This window comes from Notechis scutatus, chromosome 3 (assembly GCF_049901735.1).
Source record: "Notechis scutatus isolate UNSWTSFEM ecotype Mainland chromosome 3, rNotScu1.2, whole genome shotgun sequence".
Classification (NCBI taxonomy): Eukaryota; Metazoa; Chordata; class Lepidosauria; order Squamata; family Elapidae; genus Notechis; species Notechis scutatus.
Genome location: NC_142011.1, coordinates 30,159,919 through 30,178,128, shown reverse-complemented (window position 1 = coordinate 30,178,128; position 18,210 = coordinate 30,159,919). Strand labels below are relative to the sequence as shown.

The 18,210-nt window shown below is 34.9% G+C and overlaps 1 protein-coding gene across 2 annotated transcripts in view; it reads right to left on the bottom strand.

Annotated features, from left to right (window-relative positions):
* The window catches only part of PTPRT (protein tyrosine phosphatase receptor type T), a 687,970-nt gene that overhangs the window by 63,311 nt on the left and 606,449 nt on the right, over positions 1-18,210 (bottom strand). For both annotated transcript variants that reach the window (XM_087959374.1, XM_087959375.1), the window contains one exon: positions 6,851-7,038. In XM_087959374.1, coding sequence (XP_087815500.1) covers positions 6,851-7,038 — 188 coding nt within the window. The remainder of the gene's footprint in view (positions 1-6,850; positions 7,039-18,210) is intronic.

The following is an 18,210-nucleotide window of genomic DNA, read 5'->3' as shown; positions in this document are numbered from 1 at the left end:
AAACACCCTTTTATATAAGTAGAATATTACCAGAGTCAATATTCTTTCGACAGATAGCTTTTTACAGTGAGGAGTACTTTTTTGAAAGTATCATCTTATCTGAAGTGTTGCTGAATTACCGAGTCTACCACCTCTTGACTTGATCATTTCATTCTGTTGCCTTCAATGATATTTTCAACCTAAACCTCACCAATCACATTGGAAGAGTATCGAGGATTACAACTATAGAAGTGATGTAATTTAATGAACCAGATAGGTGAAAGAAGGAAATTGTATTTTGCAACAGTTCACCCAAGGAAGAGGAAGGGATGTGAGAAAAGTGAACCCAGAGCCTGTTCCATATGGATTAAGTCCCCCTTTAAGCAGCCATGTGGTCTCAGACCAAAAGTCCCTTAAAATTTCCTTTGCAGTTATTGAGTCACCTCTGATCACCACCCAAAAAAAAAAAAAAATAGACTTTTTTTCCTGTTTTATCATTTAGGGTTGGAAAATAAATCAATACATGTATTTGTTTAGTCCAAATTGTGACTATTTTTATATATAAAAAAGACCCACAAATTTCCAAAGTATAACACGATATACAGGTAGTCCTTGACTTATGACCACAATTGAGCACAAAATTTCTGCTGTTAAGCAAAACAAGTATTGAGTTTTGTCCCATTTTATGACCTTTCTTGCCACAGTTGGAAGAGAATTGCTGCAATTGTTAACTTAGTAACATAATTGTTAGGTGAATCTGGCTTCCCTATTGACAGAAAGGGCAACCTTGTTAGAAGGTTGCAAAAGTATAACCACAGGACACTGCAACTGTCATAACTGTGAGTCAGTTGCCAAGTGTCTGAATATTGATTATGGAGATGCTGCAATTGTTGTAAGGAAAAAATGGCCCTACGTCACTTTTTTCAGTGCCATTGTAACTTCAAACAATCACTAAACAAACTGTTGTAAATTGAGGGTTATCTGTATAAGTTTGTATACCAAACAAACTTCCCTTCCACTCTTCCAAAAAAAAAAAAAAAAAAAAATCTAGCAAAAAAATCAGAAAATCTTAATTTTACTTTTGCCCATCCACAAAAATTGAAGAACAGTTGCAAGGCAGAAAAGACTATCAACCTTGTGAGAAAGAGCTTTTAAAATTTTGTTTAGCATAATTTTACTAGTGATCCTGTTGTTGTTTGTCTTTCAATTATTTTTTTATCCTGAAAGGAGTAATATAATTGAATGTAATCTGTATAGGGTGTAATAAAATAGCCATCATAAATTTCCTAGCTTTCAAAAGAAAAAGAAAAAGAAAAAGGGGATATTGAAATGTCCTTGGTGGCAAACTTATTAACATGGCAAAGAAACTGAATATGGAGTAATGTTTTCATTGATATTTGTTTAGATTTGAAGCCCTTAAAATAACATGAAACAAAATACAACCTTGCATGTAAAGGCATCAAAATGCTAAGATTAGTGGAAATATAATTTTAAATGCCGTACAGCTGCCAGAAACTGAAAATTAAACCTGGCTCTTACTTACATGAAGCATTTGAGCAACTTTATCTGAGATTATCAGAGTAAGAGTAATTCAGTTCTTCACAGCCCATTAACACTCCATAAGGCATCTTATCTATACTTTACAAAGCTGCTTAGCACATGTCATAAAGGGCCATAATGTCTGGAGGACGCCACATTTATTAACTATAAAGGCTAAATTCTTTTATATATATATATACCATAAATACTTGTGAATTTTAGATGCTAAAATGGGAATGGGTTTTCTCAGTTTTTTTAAAGTAACTATATATCCTATATATATACACTCATGGATAAACCCATCTGCCAATAAGAAGACCCTTGGATTTTTAACCAGAACATCTTGAAAAATGCAGGTTGGTTTATCCATTTTTCATGCTATTTTGGTTAAAATTTGAATCCTGAATTTTATCCATGGATGGGCTTATTTGCAAGTATACATACTGTAGTATACTGTATACTTTTGTCAAACCATATTCAAATATGTCACACACAGGCAGTCTGTTCCTGCAATAGTGTGCTCCCACTGAAAGATATTACACACACACACACAGCAAAATATCAAGTACCCATTCAACAACTGTGTCCACTATACTCACAAAGAATGTGCATTTAAATCCTACCCTGGAATGGAGAATCTGATACCTAGACATGTTCTGGCCCTATTAGTTTAAGTTAAACATAGCAGACATGGAACGGTGACTAAAATGATAAATGGCAAGAATAATGTGATATTTCAATGTAGCAGAATAACAGAGTTGGAAGGAAGCTTGGAAGTCTTTTAGTCAATTCCCTGCTCAAGCAGAAGACCTTACACCATTTCAGACAAATCTCTTCTTAAAGATCCAGGCATTGACTTCTGTCTGCCTTGAGGCAATTCTTCCCAACTTCTTCCATCCCACAGTGCTTCCTTAATTAACACTGCCTCCCAAATCACCCTACATACATTCCATTTTACTCCATTGCTATTGTTTAATTCTTCAGTTTGTTGAAGGGAAAAGATAAGTAGTGCCTTATATTATGAGCCATTTCCTAATCCTTTTCAGGCCACCTGAGCCAGAACAGATTATGGAACTAACCCAAATGAGGAGATGAAGAGCCAGCAGTAGGAATGAATATAATGCAAGATAGAAAGGGCTGGATGTCCTTTGATATTAATATTGTTTGTTGTATTATCTCTCTGACTGGAACTTTGGAATGTTTGAGACAACAGTCAAAAGATGCAACACTAGTGATGAAGATGGAATAAAATTTCACTGACACCTGGAAATGTGAAATACAAAGGTGCCTGTATGTAATGTTTCCTATAAAATATGGAGAGTAGATTTCCCTTCCCTTCTTCTCTCTCATACAGTGTTACTGTTTGGTGGCCTAGTATTGCCAGAATATTCTCTGAATTTCCCTGGTATGATTTTTCCTTCCCTGTAGGATTTGGCTCCATTTCTGCAAGGACCACTGCACCTCTTCTTCCAAAGGAAAATGCCTGCCCCTAAAAACAGAATGGGACAACTTGCCACAGCCATCTAGCTATGGCCAACCCACCATGGCCAACTTGCCGCAGTCAACTCACCATGGCCAACTCACCATGGGACAACTTGCCATGGCCAATTTGCGGTAGGACAACTTGCTATGGGACAATTTAACAATTCTATTTAATTATTTAAAATAAATAAAAAATATTTTAATTTTTGTCATTCACACTTCATTCTGTCCTCCCTTTGCATCCTTTCTTTAATAATTCTATTCCACCATTTCTTTGATATTAGTATAACTCTTGTCCTGCAGCAAGTTATCCCACAGTGTGTTGGTTGTGGTAAGTTAGCCGTGGTGAGTTGGCTGTGACAAGTTGTCATAGACCCCCACCCCAAAAGGCCATACTCTTGCTTACCAAGGCAAATACTCTCTAAGCCAATCTCTGATGCTTTCCCCATTGGGTAAAACTGCTTGTAGCCTTTTCCACGAGCTGCCATTCTTATTTGTGTCACCCTACAGGGACAGGCTGAGGAGGTATGTGCGCTAAGCATTTGCTGGAGAAACTGAGTTGTGGCTGCTTTTTAGTGCATTTTCTTTTTTCATTACGAAAAGACACTTTGCCTTGGGAAGCATTTTGCAGGAATTAACTCTGTACCTGAGCATGGCCTTTTAGGAACCCATTGGATGGGGAGAAAAAGCTACTCTGAAGGCATCACAACACATTTAATTATGATATGTTATGAACTGTATTTTAAGAAATATACTAAGATGCCTTTTAATTTCCCACCAATCCTGTGAATTTATTTTTATTTGGAAAGAAATGAGGACTATTATGAGTGAAGAGTGAATCTTTCAACATGGTTCTAGAAGAAGAAGAAAGGAGAGGCATATATTTTTGAGAGCCATGATACCAGAATTAGTTTCAATAGGGCTGGGATTTCTAAGGTGATTTGAGTTCACTTTGTGCATGAAATAGCTGCCCTTTGATATGCTGGAAAGACTGATCAATATTACTTTATGGCGTCAAGTTTAATGATCTGTTCAGAAATGGGCTAAGTGATTCTTTATGATGCCTTTCTGCCTCCCACCCCTTTTGTTTCTTTTTATGTCTATTAACGACTGCCATAACCATAACTTTTTCTCATCTTATATTACTAGGCAATTTGTTCTTAAATTCAGTGACAGTTTCTGAAGGCTTGAAAGATAGCAAAAATGATGGGGTTTCTTTTCTCCCCATATGTGTTTACTCTGTCTTAAATTTTCCCAAGATCAGCTTTTAATTTCTCTTTCAATAAAACAGTAAATATTCTTCACTAGCCTTGAAAACTATATTTTTCCCCCAAACCTGGAATATTTAAACCACCATCAGATGCAGTGGGGAAAAAGCAGATTTGTCTCTATTAAGAAATTTCTTTTAAAAATACCCAATGTTTTAAAGTTAACCTTCATATTCTTCTTCTTCTTCTTCTTTTTTTTTTTTGTAAAACAGAAGTGTTAATTCTTTTCAGTGCAGTTCAGTCGTCCAATCTTAGGTATATGGTTATCTATAGTAATATAGGTTCTATTTATACAGATAGACAGTTGGTTCTATTTTCATGAGATGTTTCCTCCATTAGCCATTATTTTGTATTTGTGTTCAGTTACTGGATCTTGAATATTATTTGCCCACTGTTTCTGCAAAGGCTTCAGGTCTAAGAAACATTTCACACAAAAAATATGACCAAGTAAATAGGGATACAGTTAACTAAATGACAAAGTTACAGGAACATATTTTTAAGATGTCCAACACTGTGTCATAATGGTTATATTCCAGGTATTAATGATAAGTGGATCATTACTTAGCCTATACTGCTGAATTTCTCTAATAGCATTTTGAAAGTGATATTCACCAAGTACCTAACCTCCCAGTCTCCGCATACCTTAAGGTCATCAGAATGAAATCTCATCCACTGAGAATTAGGAAAAGAATGTAACAAGTAGCCAAGGTCAATTTCAAGTTCAGCAAAGTAATGTATGATGTATCTACTGGTCTTATTGGTAGTAACAATTGGCCTTTCTCATAGCATGGTAGTATCTAGAGAGGTATTTGATTGGAGGCTTCATGAAAAATTTAAATGTCTATCACTACTAATTAAATATGTGGCCAGGAATGTACAACAACTTGATCCCACTTGGGTGATCAAGTGGAGCAGATGCCCAACAATAATGCCTGATTTAAATAGAAGATCATCAGTACAGGTAATTGCTTCTTAATTATACTATCACAAATTTTACTTTAGCTACTAGACTGAGCTAGAAAGATTAAAATAATCTTTAGAACAGAATGCCACTCTTTTAACTTCTTAATTACAAAATCTCAGGCATACCAGGTCTCCTTGATAAGCTTCTTGGCTTGATACTCAAATCTAGAAGTGCTATTCCACTTTCCAGCTCTACAATCCATTGCAATTTGAAATACATTTTTAAATGAACAAAATTATTCCAATAGTTTAAGGTTCTTTCACAAAAGAGTCTCATGCCAAAATAAAAGAAGAGTGTCAGGCTTGAGTGGTGACACCTTGCAGTCTGAAGAGCTATTAGCTGTTACAGACACTCAGAAGGTGGTCAAAGTTGTTTCTTTTCTCCCTTTTATTTAATGACTCTGATCTTTAAACTAACTCTTAAAGTATTGCAATAATTTTACGTTTTATATCACAATTTAAGGGGAAAATTCAGTGCATTCTGCTGCATGTTTTATTTAAATACCTTTAGTTCCTAAAAATAACAATTAATGATAATAATACAGCCTCTGCTTAGTTTATGTTAGTAAAACAAATAAACATATTATTTTGAAAGGTATAATTAAGCCATTAAAATATAAATATAAAATTTGGAAACTTAATAAAATTTATTTTAAAAATAAAATAAAAATATAAATTTAAGGTGAGCCAGGAGTGATGACGATCAACATAAAGTGGTCTAAAGTTGTCAGTGCTAGTCCTGATACATTGCAGAGGTGAGGTTATTCCAATCCATAGAATAAGTGCCACTGCAAAGAATTCTTATTAGATGACATTTCTACAAGCCATACATGAACAACAGCAAAATAGTGGAGATTAGTGTCACAAAGATGCCTTTTCAAAAGGAAACTAGGCTTTGTTTTTCTTTGAAGACATTTCTTCAAGGAGAGGATAACACTGTCCTTTTAGCAGTTCCAAGAAGGCTCCACCTCTGTTTGTACTATTCAGGTGACTCTGAAGGCATAGATAAACCTCCAAGTAGCCTCAATGACTCTCAGAAAGAGTGGTAACGACCAGATGACTCTAAGGAATATAAATCCTTCCATTCTCTACCATTCAACCAGAACTGAAGAAATTTCTTGGATGAGAAGCAAAATGTCTTCAAGGAAAAACAAAGCCAAGTTGCCTTTTGAAAAAGCACTTTTGGGACAACCATGACTTGGATGACTGAGAATTTCCATAGATTGGAGAGTAGTATAACAGAGGACATTCTTGAAGTTAATCTAGTCCTGAGCAGACAGGCAAATTTTTCAGCACAAATGTAATAGCTGTACCATGCAGCCTATAGCTGCTGCATATGAACTAGTTATACTCTTTGAAACAGACCCAATGTCAGTTTCTCATAAACTCTATTTTTGATTTTGCCAATGTATGAATAGATAAATGACAGGAGCTCTGCAACAGAAAAAAGACTGCAATGAGGACTCAGGAAGAAAGAGAGAGAAAACCATGATCAGTAACACATAAAAATAAGTCTCTTAACTGTTGAGGTACTTCTTCAATCAGGACTTATTCTGATTTTCTAGTAGCTTTAATCTCAATCTTTTTCTATTATTCAAGTGAGTGAATATTCATCTCACCTCATACTCCTCTTTAAATCCATAGCCCTGTCCCCGTTTCATCTGAGTGATGTGCTGCAACAAGTCGGCCACTCGGATTGCTGGCTGGAACTGTCCCCTGGGATAGGACATTTCCACTGGGTCGCAGCTTCGATAGGGATGGGTCTGGATTGTCAGGGTCGGTTGAGTCATCTCCCCATGGCTATTGTCTGTTTTAAAGATAGGGAGGCAAAACAAACTTTTACCTAGCTGTTATTTGTGCATTTGTTTTCTTTCCGACAGGAATTAATTTCTCCCCATAGGTGAAATAAAGGACTGTAGATAAACCATCTATGCCCAAATGCCACCAAGTAACGTTGAAGGAAACAACAACAACAACAACAACAACACACACACACACACACACACACACACACATACAGAAGCAACAAAGTCATGAAATGGTTCTGTCAACAGCAGGAAGAATATCACTTTTTGATGCACTTTACATCAGAAGTGGATTTTTTTTTTCATGCGATCTAGTCACATTACATAGTCACCCACCCTGTTCTGTTCTACCTGCTGCTTTCTGAGTTGAAGGGGAGGAATATAACACAGGGAGGCGATATTGACTTTCCCCAGTTATTTTTCCCATCTTTATTTATTTTTTGCCAGCAGAAGCAAGTAGGGTGCCAGTGCTATTTTACAGCCTGTAGGGAAACTTGATGTATGAATAAAGAATTTTGATAGATTGTCAGTTTATGCTTTGTCTAACTGAAGATACACCTCAGCAAAAAAGACACAGATTTACATACATTTTTTTCAATACTATGATGATGAAAATAATAAGGCAATATCTCATAAGAGTGGAGACTGTGATTTGCTGCTCATTCCATTTGCTAGTATTAACACTTGTATCAACTTTAGGGACCTGTTCTCCTTCTGTTAGTTCTTGATTCTGGAATTACTTCAAGGATCTTTTCCAACTTGGAGGCCTAGAGGCCTGGCAATATTTATTTTTCTACTTTGCTGCTCCTTCAAGGGCATTCTCAAGTTAAGTAAATATGTTTGGTTAATTTACACATTATCATGGAAGGAAATCACATGAGTAGCAGTGAATGGGAATTGTGGCAATCAATACAGAATAGGGCTTGGCAATTGGGAACAATAAATTTCATGCCAGGATTTTTATCCTGACTCAAGTGTGAACAGCACTTGGGGAAAGAGAGGGACTGCAATGTAGAATGTGACTATTTTAAGGATCAATATTAAGGCAGGGTTAATTATTAAGTATTTCAATTATATAACTAATATATGCAAAATCTCTTTTTCTATTTTCTCAGATCAACTAACTAAATGGAGATGCTCGGGAATCCAACATCACCTATTTCTTTAATGTGCATATGGATTGAAATCTCATTTTTCCCCCCTTAAATTGAATCAGTTTAGATGAGGTCTCACTGGTCCTTTACACATTATAAAAAATAGAGTAACACTTGTGAATTTTTATGCTTTAGAGCAATAAAAGAAGATGAAACTGTTTTTAGGGAGAGGAGCAGGAGTTCTTCACTGAAAATCTCTAGGCAATCTTATATCGGATGTATATTTATGTATATATGCATATGTATGTATTTGTGTATATGTGTTATTCTTAAAGCTGTACAATACAATTTTAATCTTCATTTCTAACATTTTTACCCATTATTTTATGTCCTGAATTAGTAAAGGATGATAGGATGGAAAGAATTTAAAAAAATAAAATAAAGAAAAGACAGTAAGACCTGAGAGTTAAACTATATGTATTATGGAATAAATAGGTAGGACAATGTTGATATTTTCTCTCTTTTTCTTTTATTGTTCTATAGCTGTCATGTAAGGGAAAGACAGGTCAATTGCTACATGCTCCTCAATATATTTTTCTTATTATTGTCTAAAATTAAGCTGGATAATTAAAGGATAGAAAACATCCTCTGAAAAGAAAGTTATAGCCCAAATATAAAAGGTGTGTCACTGCAGTTTTCAGAATTTAATCAGCAATGCAAATATATATGTGTGTGTGTGTGTGTGTATACATATACATATGCATATGCATATGCATACACACACACACACACACACACACACACACATATGTATGGCATTCAGCTTTGTTCGGGTATTTTCCCACGTCATTGTAGTTGTGTTTTTAAAGTTGTAGCAACGTTTCGGCAGAATCTCATCTGCCATCATCAGGCTTCTGTATTGTGTTCGCCTGTGAGTCAGACTTTCACAGCCATTTCTGTTTTAAATTTGGCACAGCAGTAGACTAGCACACACACACACACACATATTCACTTGTGTACATCCATTGCTATGGCTAAAGACTGAACACAGGAGTAGGAAACTAAGCACTTATTTATTCAATTAACAAGTCTAACATCATTGCTAATGATAATGACTCTGAACAGAGCGGATTTTCAAGGGTTATTAGTTTTCCAGGCTAGATTTACTTTCTCAATTCATCTTTCTTTATCCTATTTCCCATTATTTCCCTTTAATAGAGAAGGAGATATCTTTATAAGTATACCATACCCACTGGACTTACTATCCTTAATTTTCTACTGTTGCACTGAATTCCACCTGTTTTACAACTGGCATCTCCATAGTCTGTGCATTTTTATGAATTTTGCTTAAAAACATTGCAAGCTACCATTACAAGAGGGAACTATCAAAAATAATATATAGACTTACTAAAGCATATTCAAAGCCACTGGATACATCATTATTCAAAATTATTCAATTTAGCATGTTCAAGTGGAATTATTATTTCCTATGCCTAGATTAAATGTTCTTTTGGTCTCTGGCATTTTTTTTCCAGTTTTATAGGGAAAAAAGTGCTAGCTGGTACATTCTGGGAATTGAAGTTTATACATTTTAAAGTTACCAAGTTTGGAAAATACTGCTATTTATCATTGGCCAACCAGCTACTCCTGCAGCAGTATTTTAAGCAACATTTAAAGAAAGAAAAAAGAAATAGATGATGACTATCTGAATTAGCTATTAAAAATATATTATAAATATCTATAAGAATACAAATATAAGACATCTTATATTCAATATAAATGACAATACACTGGCATATGGATCTTACAGTGAAGTACTGTTTTTGCTTAAACTGTATTAACAAACATAAAAAAATCATCTTCCAAATTTTTGCTGTTTTAACTTGTGCTACTAAAAGTGATGATAACACAAACAACTTTGTCCAAGCTACATTCAAACATTTTAAAATGTAATAAAAAACCTAAATTCTTTCCCAAGGAATAGAAGAGAATATGTCTGGATCCTTTGCAGAGAAAATCTGAATATGGATCTTTCAGTCTCAGCCAAATTTTTCACACCAGTTCTAAATAATCACTTTCTGGTATTATAAGCAAAAGCTGAGTCTCTGTTTTGTAAAGTAAACAGCAACAAAACATAGTAAACCATATGCTTTTTGCTCACAGATAATCTCTGAATTCAAGCAAGACACCTTTGCCCTCAGAAGTTGTGGGAGTGCCATCACTTGAGCCTTTCAATAAGAGATTGGACTGCCATTTGTCAGAAACAGTGTAGGGTCTCCCGCTTGGGCAAGGGGTTAGAGTAGATGACCTACAAGGTCCCTTCCAACTCTGATTATCTGTTATCTGTTAAGACAAGTACTCAAGTTTTCTGTAAGTAACATTAGATATGTATCTACTATTTCTAAGATGTCTAAGTTCATGAGATATTCTGAAAATCATTTTTGCCATCTCTTGGGATATATTGTTTGCAATCCCAGAACAAATTAACAATAATAAGTTACTGTTTCTAATCAATTAGAAGATTAGAAAATGAGTTTACATTTCTTCAATTTTTCTCTGCCATTTCACTTCTATATAAACAAAGGAAAATATATATTAAAAATATTTACAGTCACTTATATTTGCTATATACTGTAGATGTTTTTATAAGTTAGTTGAAAATTTAACAGACTCCATCTACTAGTGTAACAGAAAGTAAACTACTGTAACAGAAAGTTTTCATGTTTACCAGTCACTGGGTTTCTACTTCATAATGAATGCTGCTTCTAAAACATACTACAATTATATATAACATGTCAGTATATTGGTGAATATTATAAGTAAAACACTCATGCCTTTCTATTTACAATGGTGCTGAATACCTAGATGCTTATTATTATGGTATGTCACACAGTCAGCCAGATGTTTAGATTGGATTTGGCTTTTCATCCATTTTATAACTTTTCCTAAGAACCTGGGACACATAGATGTTATTATTTGATGATGTCAAAAGAATTGTCACAGGATGTAAGTGGTTCCAAGTAAAACTGCCTTGTGCAATTGACTGATGGTGATTTGGTCAATGCCAATAGTGTTTATATGGTTCTCCATTTGTTTTGGACTAAGGCACCTATTACTATTGGTACTATATTTGCTTTCTGTTGCCACACAACTTTCTGTTTTATGATTTCCTCTAGTTCTTCATCTATTTTGCTGTCTCTAATTATTATTATTAATAATAATTATAATTAAGCAGATAGCTACTCAACTCATACACTGTGACTCTGGGCAGTATATGAACATAACAAACATTGGTTTTCCAATAACAGCCTGCTATCTGATCTTATGTAAATCACAGACTCTAAACAGTTTTACAGTTTTTAAAAAGGAACCCAAATTCTTAACTTTTCGCAAGATAATATAAATCTGGTGAGATTAGAAGGGTGTGCACAGTGCAGAAGCATGACAACAGTAAGATTAAGGTCTGTTCCGAAAATTCAAGTTCTGCCATTAAAAAAAAGTGTGTGTTGAATATAACAAGCAAGTTATATTTTGGAACTCTTCATTAATTGTTACAGCTCATTCTGATTTTAATATGATAAGCCTATCATATCCATTTATATTTTTATTCTGTTAGTCTTGGCAAGTGTGTAACATGAGAAGACATCCTTTCCACAAAATAAATTATTTTTGAAGTGATGTTTACAATGGATTTAATTATACACACATCCAAACTCACTCTTCTGAAATAAAAGGTTGTCATTTATTTGACATTTCCTAAGCAAAGTTCCAGAATATCTCATATTACTTTTTGTGTTATCCTAGTGGTAAAGAAAATGCTTATAAAATTGGCTTCCCAAATGTCTTTCTTTTCATTTAGCTATTAGGTGACAAATTGTTTACTTCATGGTAGACAATTTGTCATACTTCCTGATTATGGTAATATGCTAATATAAAATAATTCCTCCTTTGCGAAGTGGACAGGAATGGTCAGCTATCATACTACTGATTTAATGCAAGGTTTTATTTGTTTCTTTTACCAAAAATATTGCTAGCTAATTAATTAATTAAGAGATCGAATTAGTGGGAACTTGCTTTCTGAGACTATTGATGAATAAAGGGAACAATCTAATATTAAAGAAGCATATCAAGAAAACAAAACAGAACTTCAGCTGGGAAGGAGGCTCATTCAATTTCATTGTATACACGTTGTACATTGACAATGAAGGTTTGAACTTTGAACTTCATTTTTTGCTTAATCCCCTATGAACAATTTGTTTCTGAGAAAACACCATCCTTCTGTTTATGTTTTCTGGCTTACAATCTACTATTGGTTATTTGTTCACCTTTAAACTGAAGGTACAGTTTACTTGTCACCCCTTTTTTAAATGCCTCTGGCATCTGGACCTGAACACAACTGTCAAAATCAATGAGAAAGTAACATGATTCCATGATATAATTTCATGTTGCCAAAATCTGAATTTTGTAACATCCTTCACAAAATTCAGAAATTCAAAATTCATTTGACTTTCTGCTATATCTTTATTTTCTGGTTTTATCATTTAGTTTGTTAGTTTCTGAGCTGTGTTTAGGTATTTCCCAGGTAGAATGTTCTTTTTATTTAAAATAAGCAATTTATTTTATCATCCTTCATGACTTTCCTTCTAGACCTTATATCAAATGGACTATGGATTAGTTAATATCCTATAAATGAACTTTTGCACGATATTCTAATTTTTCAAGTTTAACCTGTATGTATAGATAGATAGATAGATATTATATACAATATGTTATATATGATATTAATTATATCAGGGGTGGGACTCAAATTTCTTAAGAACCGGTTCTGTGGGCGTGGCCTAATTTGTGGGTGTGGCTTGGTGTTCATGTGACTCAGTGGGCGTGGCTTGCTGGCTGGTGTGACTTGGTGGTCATGTAACTGGGTGAGTCAAAAGATAAAAACTCACTTGAACAATACTGTTGGAGTGGGGTTGGACTAGATGACCTCTGAGGTCCCTTCCAGCCCTGGATTGCTGTGCTGTTTCAAAACATTCTCTGAAGCTGCATATAGTGACAGGGTTTGTGGTCCTTCCTTCCTCTCCTTTTTCTTTCCCTCCCTCCCTCCCTCTATCCATCCGTCCATTCATCCATCCATCCATATCTCATTTACATTCCTTTCCCTTCCCTCTCTTTCTTTCTTTCTCCCATCCCTCCCTCTTTCTTTTTCTTCTTCCTTTTAAGAGGAAGGAAGGAAGGAAGAAATAAAGGAAGAAAGAGAGAGAGAGAAAAAGGAAGGAAGGAAGGAAGGAAGGAAGGAAGGAAGGAAGGAAGGAAGGAAAGAAGGAAGGAAGGAAGGAAGGAAGGAAGGAAAGAGAGCTACCATGCATCTCTATGATATTCATGGTATATTTACTTTCTACTTAAACCAGGGTCCCTAAACTTGGTAGCTTTAAGACTTGTGGCTGGAGAATTCTGGGAGATGAAGTCCACAAGTCTTATAGTTGCCAAGTTTGAAGACCTCTGACTTAAATCTTAGTACAACACCCAGATATTTAAAGCCATTAAACATCTTGGATTAATCTTGAAACTTGTTGCATGCTTGTACTTAAACAGAAAGAATTTTGTTTTAACACATATGGCTTCAATTCCAAAGCTACTTTTTATGAAGACCAAGTGAAGAAAAGGAGACTGGAAACAAAGCAAAGGTTAACCTTCTCATTCTTTCTAACTCTTTCTAAATGGCAAGTAGAAGTGAGCCTTTCTACTTGCCATTTTATTACCAAGAATTTACCACCATCTTCAAATTAAAGAGTTGCCTTCCAACAACAAAAAGCACAAGTTTGCAAACTGCCTGAATAGTAACACACCACGTGTATGTTAAATATCGAACCACAAAGTGGAACAGAGAAAATATTTGTGAGAAATATTTACTGTGTTTTTTGCTTGTCAAATTTAAAAGGCCATTGGACTCCATAAAGGTTGTGACAGCAATAGAAGTAATGATGTAACCATGAAGCAGCAGCTGGCAAACTGCTGAATAGTGTGAATTATGCTTTGGAAATTGTGTAATGTATGGTCTGAAATCGAGCAAAGTGAATAAGACCTAAATGTAAGCTGTTCTCTACAAAATCCATTCTGAACTTACCACACTAAGCCTGGCATGAAAAAGCAGAGCAACTTACTAATTTTGAAGAGCAGATTATGGAATAAAGAAAGAAGATTGGCTCCAACAGTTTTAGGAGACTGCATAGTTTTGTTTACCTAGAACATTACCAAGGCAGTAATCAATTCCGTATTAGCTCCAAATGTTATTTTGGCAAAACATTGAATCCAGGCATACTGGATGCCATGCTCCCAGGAGGCTGCAGGGAGGCCTCCTAAGCCCAAAAATGGGGCCTAGCCAGCCTCCCTGGAGCCTCCTAGGAGGGGCATGACATTTTCAGCCTAGCAAGCCTCCCTGGAGCCCCCTGAGAGCAAAACTGGGGGGGGGGGTGCACCAGACCCCCCTATGCCCCGTTTTTGGTCTAGCAAGCCTCCCTGGAGCCTCCTAGGAGCAAAAGCAGGGGGTGGCACTGGACACCCCCCCCCACGTGCCATTTTTGCTCCCAGGAGGCTCCCCTACACTTACCTGGGAGCCAGATGGGCCTCATGGGGACTCCTGGGAGGTGAGGGGAGGGGTGGTCAGGGCCAGCTGTTCTTCAGAACTACTGGTTCACCGAACTGGATGTAACATTAACATCTGGTTCATGTGAACCGGCTCGAACTGGTAGAATCCCACTTCTGAATTATATATCTTATATGATATATAAAAACCCTGTGATTGCTATTGGATACCTATAACAGAATGTTTTCAAGAAAGAATTATAGTTAAAGAATTATATAATATTATTATGTTATATTATGTATAATATATATGAATGTATATATATAGCACCAGTTACATAAGACAGGGATCCACCAACAATTCTATCAGCCTGGATAAGCAGGAGGATCTTCAGTGAGAACTTAAACATTTTAAGTCAAAGTAACCCACTTTCACTCTGTGTTTTTTTGCAGGAAAATTTGGCGGCTATCTTGATTCTGTTGTACAGCTCTACTTCAAAAGAGATGCAAGAAAAAAAGTTTAGAATGTATTTCAATGGGATCCTTGAAACTACTATGTTTGCTGACACTTTACAGGCAGTTACCTGACACTTTACAGGGAGTTCCCTACAATTTTCATTTTGCAAAATCAACAAATAAAAGAGCTACAGTTATTGGAATGCTTGCCAATTATGTCCAACTGTAGCATATTTTATCAAATTCAAAATTAAACCTTGCATCATTCTGAATTGAATCCTGCAATTGAATCTATTCCTCATGTATGCATTATTAAGCATGCTCATGTGGTACCTGAGAAGGGATAAAATGTGTTTGTCTTTATGGTGTCTCCCAAGTCAGCTTAGGTCCACTTTTCAAGTCCCACTTCAAGATTCAAATCCATATAAATCAGGAATATTATAGCAAAGAGCATAGAATTACTCAATTATCCTTAGGCTGTGGAATAGTCTTTCCTTTGAGGTCTATAATAAATTAGAAGAACTACAAAATATGACTTTTTTGCTTGAATTGGTCCTCTTTCAGATTTTCTTTTTCTTTTTTGCATATCTTTGCCACTGAATATAATCAAACTATATGTGAGTCCTGTGGATTTATAGAAGGGACCCTGATTATGCAGAAAGTATAACAATGAAACTCTGGTAATATTTAGCAGGGAAGTTATTCAAAATAAATTCCTTCTCTGTCCAAAAAGAAGTCTTGTGCTAATTAATATATACCGTAAATATTGCTTTAATACATGTATTGTTGGAAACAAGTCCCCCCTGACAAATCAATAATGAAAATTGGATTTTAGAAAATCTCCTCACTACCTATGGCTTTGAGCTCCTCTTCCACCCCTAACAATGTGGAAAACCACTGTCCAACAGCAATATCTTATGCACTCATCTCTCATGATAGATCATTTTTGCCCTGATTGTCCTACCTATACAGGTGCCAGAAAGCAATGCTAAATTTATAATGCTTTCTGACAGCATGGCTTTCAATGTTCAATCAAAAATCCACATTCCTCCATCTTAACATAATGTCTTTCCATGGATTAAAATAGATTGTTTCCATTCAAAGAAAAACTGTCTTCTTCCCAACTGGATATATCTTAACAAGCAACCTGAGGTTCCTGAGGAATGTTCATAGCTTAACTTGATATTCTAACATTCTGACAGTCATCTTTTTCTTTTACTATTCTCTTAGCTGTGAATATGGTGTATCCACAATGTCCTATGGCTTACTTCTGTCACACTTTCTTTAGTCCTGCATGACAGCTCATCAGTAAGGTGTCAGCAGAGAAATGCCTACATGCTGAATATGTCATTAGTGCATCATTGCTCAAAGGAAGCCAGACTACGTGAACCTGTTTTGTAAGAAGCCTGCAGAATATCTCCTAAATTAGACACAATAGAAATTTAAGGATTTTTTCCCCTCTCTGCAGTTCTCTTTATGGATCTAATACTAGTATCTATTTGTTCTATAAGGCATCTGATAAGTCACAGTCCCTTCATGGAATACAATGTAACAAACTTTAATTCAATATATTCCAGATACTTATATGATTTTTCTTGCCTAAAGATACGTTAGCTATACTTGTAGATAAAATAGCTGTTTGTACACTTCCCTCTTATTTCTCAGTAATTCTGCTGTGCTTTTAACCTGATGATTCCTCATCTAGATGTGCAGTGATTTTTTTTTTGAAAAAAAATTCAGAATGGATGAAAATGTTGCTTTGAAAATACTGAGTTCTATGAATTGTAATTTAAAGCTTGAATTTCTCTTCATTGTCATCAAGAGGAAAATGAAATGGTCTTAAGCCTTTTTCTTCTCAGTACAACAGTAGCAGAAAAAAAAAACAGGGAATATATATCTACCTATGTAAAGCTATCTACCTCTGATGTTCTGTTTTAATATATTTTTATTAAAAAATTAATTATAATAGTAAAAATTAATGCAAACTAAACAGAAAGAGAAGTGAATGGAAAGAAGAAAAAGTGCAGAAAAAAGAAAAAGAAAGAAAAAGAAAAGAAATACAGTATATAAAAAAGTGATTTTCTACCTTCATCACAACAAGCACACATAAATTTTATAACTCTTCATAGTATAAGCTTAAACAGGTATTTCTTCATCCTATATCCCATTTATAAACAAATCCATAAATCATCCATAAAACTGTTCAATTCTGGTGACAGCAAAAAGTTCCTAAAGGGTTGCCAGAATGTATGTATGTATGTATGTATGTATGTATGTATGTATGTATGTATGTATGTATGTATGTATATGTATATGTATATGTATATGTATATGTATATATATATATATATAAGTCTTTTTGTAACCTTGATCAATTAAACCAAGTTATATTCCTTCCTTTTACTTCTACAAGACTCACTTTTTTTAATTCAATAAAATATTGATGTATCTATTTTTCTTTCATTAAAAACTTTTAGACATAATCTATTCATAGAAGCAGACATAACAGTGATAATGTTGATATTGTAGTTACTAACTTCTGATTCCATTCTTCAAAATCCTCCTTTAATATTTCCAGTTTTAAGTTTTGTAACACTTTATAAATCCCAGTATTAACCGACACAACACTTGTGTTTTTCCTTCTGTTTTAAATCTTTACTCCCCTCTAGAGCCCAATTTCTAAAACTAACATTTATCTTTTGTTTTGATTTGCAGTTCCCAATATAGCCAGAATCAATCTGATTCCCATGAGAAGCTGTTTATTTGTATAGTTAATTCTAATTTATAGTAAGTCAGAATAGAGCTGGAAGAGACCTCAGAGGTCTTCTAGTCCAACCCTTTGCTCAAGCAGGAGATCCTATACCATTTCAGACAGGTGGCTATCCAGCCTTTTCTATGCAAAATATAATAACGCAGAATATTTTTAGGTTGCTCTTGAATCAGGGCTATACTTTTGGTTTTCTTTCTATTATTAAATGTGTTCAGCATAATTAGGATGTTCAGGTTTGTTTGAGTTTCTAGTTTCAAAAATGTAGAAATGCA